The 5,199-nt window shown below is 60.6% G+C and overlaps 1 protein-coding gene across 1 annotated transcript in view; it reads left to right on the top strand.

Annotated features, from left to right (window-relative positions):
• GRIN1 (glutamate ionotropic receptor NMDA type subunit 1) overlaps window positions 1-5,199 on the top strand; it is a 28,436-nt gene that overhangs the window by 14,032 nt on the left and 9,205 nt on the right. Inside the window, exons 8-16 of the mRNA XM_044920447.1 lie at window positions 1,413-1,557; window positions 1,655-1,738; window positions 3,512-3,653; window positions 3,736-3,863; window positions 4,078-4,242; window positions 4,317-4,435; window positions 4,552-4,664; window positions 4,738-4,886; window positions 4,988-5,147. Of these exons, the coding sequence (XP_044776382.1) occupies window positions 1,413-1,557; window positions 1,655-1,738; window positions 3,512-3,653; window positions 3,736-3,863; window positions 4,078-4,242; window positions 4,317-4,435; window positions 4,552-4,664; window positions 4,738-4,886; window positions 4,988-5,147 (1,205 nt within the window). The remainder of the gene's footprint in view (window positions 1-1,412; window positions 1,558-1,654; window positions 1,739-3,511; window positions 3,654-3,735; window positions 3,864-4,077; window positions 4,243-4,316; window positions 4,436-4,551; window positions 4,665-4,737; window positions 4,887-4,987; window positions 5,148-5,199) is intronic.

The raw sequence follows: 5,199 nt of genomic DNA on the forward strand, positions 1-5,199 counted from the left end.
CTTCCAGAGGTGGGCAGGGCTAGCTTCTAGGGGTGGGCGGGGCTCTCTTCTAGAGGTGGGCGGGGCTCCCTTCTAGGAGGGGGCGGGGACTATCTTCCAGGGGGGGGCGGGCTCTCTTGTAGGGGGGGGCGGGCTCTTTTCTAAGGGTGGGCGGAGAGTATCTTCCAGAAGTGGGCGGGGTTCTCTTCTAGAGGTGGGTAGGGACTATCTTCCAGAAGTGGGCGGGGCTTTCTTCTAGATGTGGGCGGGGACTATCTTCCAGAAGTGGGTGGGTTCTCTTCTCCAAGTGGACAGGGGCTCTCTTCTAGAGGTGGGCGGGGCCTATCTTCCAGAAGTGTGAGAGGTTCTCTTCTAGAGGTGGGCGGGGCCTCTCAGGAGATGGGAGTAGTTCTCTTCAGCAGGTGCAGATACAGTCATCTCCCCGACTTCCCTCCTCTTCCCCCATCTCCCACCACCACCACCTGTATTTCCACTGTGCTAATCATCCACCTCATTTCCAACACTGACATTAACGCTTCAAATGTCAGTGACGTCATGGCTGCCTCCACTGCTCCTGACCCCACCTTTTAACACTGCAGCCAACCCTGAGACCCACCCCACCTACACAGGGTGGCTGACAACCCTTGGGAGGAGGCTCCTGCTGCATTTGGGGACAGGGGGCTTCCAGGGACCCAGCAGATCAGACAAAGGAGACCCCAAGGATGGAAACCAAGCCTGTAGAGAGCCAGGATTGGCCAGATGCCCAAGTGGATGGCCACAAGGGGGCAGGACATACGTCACAGCACCCTGGACACTATACCACTCAGCCCATCACCAGATCCACCCACCCCACTAAATAGCAAACACTGAGTAGCATGTGCAGAACAGTTATGGTGCCCACAACAGGAGTATACACGCAACTGCAGATCTATGCAGCATGTGTGCACAGGCTCAGAGAGGCGTGTGGCACACACACACATGCCACAGGTACGTGCATAGGGGTGCATCCACACAAAGATCACGTGTGCTCACATATACGGCCCGTGTGCACACATACACATGAGTGCACACACACAAGACAGGACCTCAACCCTACCTCCCCCACTTGCTGGTGAACAGGCTACTGCATCCTACCTGGACTTAGTCCTCCTCCTTTGTGAAGCAAGGATGGCTGCTGGGAGGGAATGTCCCAACCCACAGAAAGCCCTCGAATGGGGTCTGGTGCTCAGGAGTTACTGGGCTACCGTAGCTGTGTTATCCGTCTGGTGCTGGCAGACCGGCAGACCGGCACACCGTCCACCAGATGCCCAGCACGAGGGTCTGACATCTGCTGATCTTTCCTTCTTGGGATTGAGGCAGAAGAAGGGGCTTGGGCTCAAAAGGCCAGGGAAAGGGAGCGTCTCTGATAAGTCTGCCCACATTGCCTTCTCCAGAGTGCTGATGTCTTCCAAGTATGCAGACGGGGTGACAGGCCGCGTGGAGTTCAATGAGGATGGGGATCGGAAGTTTGCTAACTACAGCATCATGAACCTGCAAAACCGCAAGCTGGTGCAAGTGGGCATCTACAACGGCACCCATGTAGGTGGGGGTCATGAGGGGGTGGGGGCTGGGGCCTTAGGGTCCTGGGGCCAAGACCCCTGCGTGGCCACCCTCCATCTCATACTCCCACCCCCAGGTCATCCCCAATGACAGGAAGATCATCTGGCCAGGTGGAGAGACAGAGAAACCCCGAGGGTACCAGATGTCCACCAGGCTGAAGGTAGGGATCCTGCCCCCCTGTGCCAGCATCCACACCCCTGACGCTCCATCCAACTCCTCGGGCCCGGGGTGGGGGGACAGTGAGGCCAATGAAAGTGACTGAAGGAAGTGGGGAATGACCGGCACCTGGCTGCTGTAGGCCACACTTGGCACCACAGAGGAAGCCGGGAGAGCAGGTGGAGGGATGAGCAGAAGCTGCTGGCCCCCCATCCCATGGGCTCTCTCCAGTGCCTCTCCTGATGCAACTCCACTAAAGTCTAGAGAAGCCGTGTGGGACAGGACTCTCCTGGAGATGAGCTGATAGGGGACAGAGGAACCACTAGGTAGTTATTCTGTGGACCTCAGCTGAGCACTCTCCACCCTGAGTTCTGGTTCTTGAGATGCCACTTCCACACTCATCAGTCCTCTGGGGAGTCCTAACCACCCCCACCCCCACCCCCAGTCTTCACAGCCTCCTGCCATGACTGAGTCACGCTGTCCTTTTGGCCCTGTCCCCCACCGCCGGGGCAGTCCCCATAGCAGGCTGTTCCCTCCTTGGCTCTCTCCCTGGGCCTCTGGGAGCCCCTCCTTGGCTGGCCTTTCCTCTCGAAATTTCCCTTCCTTACTCCTTTGGGCTCATCCCTCCTTCACAGTCATCATCGTTCACAACAGGTAGCGTGGGCTTTTCCAAAGCAGTCCGATATATCGTATTTAAAAGTCTGAAAGTAGGAGCCCAAACACTGATGGCCAGATGGTCCCATTCAGGCTGCCAGATTGCAGATGGCTTTGTACAAGGTTTTTTGGTCTCATCGATTTTTTAAAGGCACAAACATATATTGCTTGTATAATAGAAAAACATTATTTTTTAAAAGAAAACATGATGAAAGTTTACAAAGCAATAAGCTCCTTCAGGTGCTCCCAATCCCCCAGGGGGGAAAAGTCAAAATGCCGCCCTTGCAGCTGAGACTCTGGCCAGCCCACCCCTGCAGACCCACCCTCCCCAGTGTGCCAGATGGTCCCTCTCAAACTGATCCCTGCCTACTCTGCATGCCCAATTCCAACATCACCTCCTCTGGGGCCCCTCGTCAGTATGTTGCATTTGGTTCAGCCCCCCATGTCCCATATGTGTCCTCCTCACCCCCAGCCTCTGGGCCCATGAAAGACAGGGAGAAGAGAGAACCCCAGCATAAGCCTCAAGGGGGCCTTGGGTTGAGAGGCAAGCTACCAGAGAGAGGACAGTGACCACAGAGGAAAGAGGAAGGGAGCAAAGCTAGGTGGTCAAATGCCCACTGCTGAGGAGGCTGAGGGCCAGGAGAGGCCAGGTGATCAGATAAGGGTGATCCCTGTGGGTCCCAGGTCCTGTACAGACTCGGGGTGGATGCCAGTCATACCCCTGTCCTCATGGTAGGCAGTGGGGGGCAGGATGCATGCTCTGGGCTGGGACAGGGAGTTTTTCATCCCTTAGAAATCAGAGAAGGTGCGGGGCAGACTAGACATTCCAGCAGGCTCTGATGGAGGGAGTAATGCATAAGCCAATACCCCAAAGACAAGTGGCCAAGAGGAGGGGACAGTGTTTCAGGAAGCCATGAGCCTTCTGAACGCTGAGTAGTCTGGGGACCCTCTAGGGGATAACAGGTGGATGTTGCTGACGGTGGCCAGGGAAGATGTGGAGCTGAGCAGAGGGGCAGCGGCTGGAGGTGGGGGGGACGTCAGGGATTTGGAGGGCGTCCAGGGGAGTCTGGGGGCTTAGGGTGGGTGGTCCAGGCTGAGTCTTCTCCCTCCCCCTCCCCCGCAGATTGTGACGATCCACCAGGAGCCTTTCGTGTACGTCAAGCCCACGCTGAGCGATGGCACATGCAAGGAGGAGTTCACCGTCAATGGGGACCCGGTCAAGAAAGTGATCTGCACTGGACCCAACGACACGTCGCCAGGCAGCCGTGAGTGCGGGGCTGGGGCGCGGCGCGGGGCGGCGCGGGGGGGCCGGGGGCTCGGCGGTGACGGCCCCCGCCGCGTCCCTAGCTCGCCACACAGTGCCTCAGTGCTGCTACGGCTTCTGCATCGATCTGCTCATCAAGCTGGCGCGCACCATGAACTTCACCTACGAGGTGCACCTGGTGGCTGATGGCAAGTTCGGCACTCAAGAGCGGGTACGCGTGAATTGCTGGGTGCCACGAGGGACCGGTCCGGGTGGAGGCAGTCTGGCGAAGGACCGGACCGGGCCGGGGTGGGCGGGGCGGGCGGGGCCTACGGACTGGGATGGGGTCTGGAGTGGGTGGACCCAAGAGCTGAGCTCGGGCAGGAGCCTGTCGCTGGAGTGGCGCTGACAGCGTTCGCCCGCCCACCGGCTGTATGGCCCCACAGGTGAACAACAGCAATAAGAAGGAGTGGAATGGGATGATGGGCGAGCTGCTCAGCGGGCAGGCGGACATGATCGTGGCGCCGCTGACCATCAACAACGAGCGTGCACAGTACATCGAGTTCTCCAAGCCCTTCAAATACCAGGGCCTGACCATTCTGGTCAAGAAGGTGGGCAGGGCCCAGCGCGGCTGGGGTGGGGTCCTGGGTGAGCTCGGGTGGCGCTGACAACCGTCCACCTGCAGGAGATCCCCCGGAGCACGCTGGACTCGTTCATGCAGCCCTTCCAGAGCACGCTGTGGCTGCTGGTGGGGTTGTCGGTGCACGTGGTGGCCGTGATGCTGTACCTGCTGGACCGCTTCAGGTGAGCTCGGCCCGGGGGCCGGACACCTCCCTCTGCGGCGGCGGGCGGAGCCGGGCGAGGGGGCGGGGCAGGGCTGCCCCTCCCGCCCTCTCCCGCCCGCCCTCTGCGCCCCGCAGCCCCTTCGGCCGGTTCAAGGTGAACAGTGAAGAGGAGGAGGAAGACGCGCTGACCCTGTCTTCGGCCATGTGGTTCTCCTGGGGCGTCCTGCTCAACTCGGGTATCGGGGAAGGTGAGGCCGCGCCCGGCCGCATCCCGCTCCGCCCCTTCCCGCCTGCCGGGAGCTGACCGTCCTCTGCCCGCAGGCGCCCCCCGAAGCTTCTCAGCGCGCATCCTGGGCATGGTGTGGGCCGGCTTCGCCATGATCATCGTGGCCTCCTACACCGCCAACCTGGCGGCCTTCCTGGTGCTGGACCGGCCGGAGGAGCGCATCACGGGCATCAACGACCCACGGGTGAGGCCTGGCCGGCTGGGGGCGGGGAGCGTGAGGTCAGCGGAACTCTGCCTGGGGTGGGCCCCGGGAGCAGCCGCGAGCCCCGTCCTCTGGCCCTGCAGCTGAGGAATCCCTCCGACAAGTTCATCTACGCGACGGTGAAGCAGAGCTCGGTGGACATCTACTTCCGGCGGCAGGTGGAGCTGAGCACCATGTACCGACACATGGAGAAGCACAACTACGAGAGCGCCGCCGAGGCCATCCAGGCCGTGCGGGACAAGTGAGGGGGGGCGGGCGGGACAAGTCGGGTGGGGGGCACTGGCAGGACAAGGGG

The sequence above is a fragment of the Neomonachus schauinslandi genome, chromosome 13 (assembly GCF_002201575.2).
Source record: "Neomonachus schauinslandi chromosome 13, ASM220157v2, whole genome shotgun sequence".
NCBI lineage: Eukaryota > Metazoa > Chordata > Mammalia > Carnivora > Phocidae > Neomonachus > Neomonachus schauinslandi.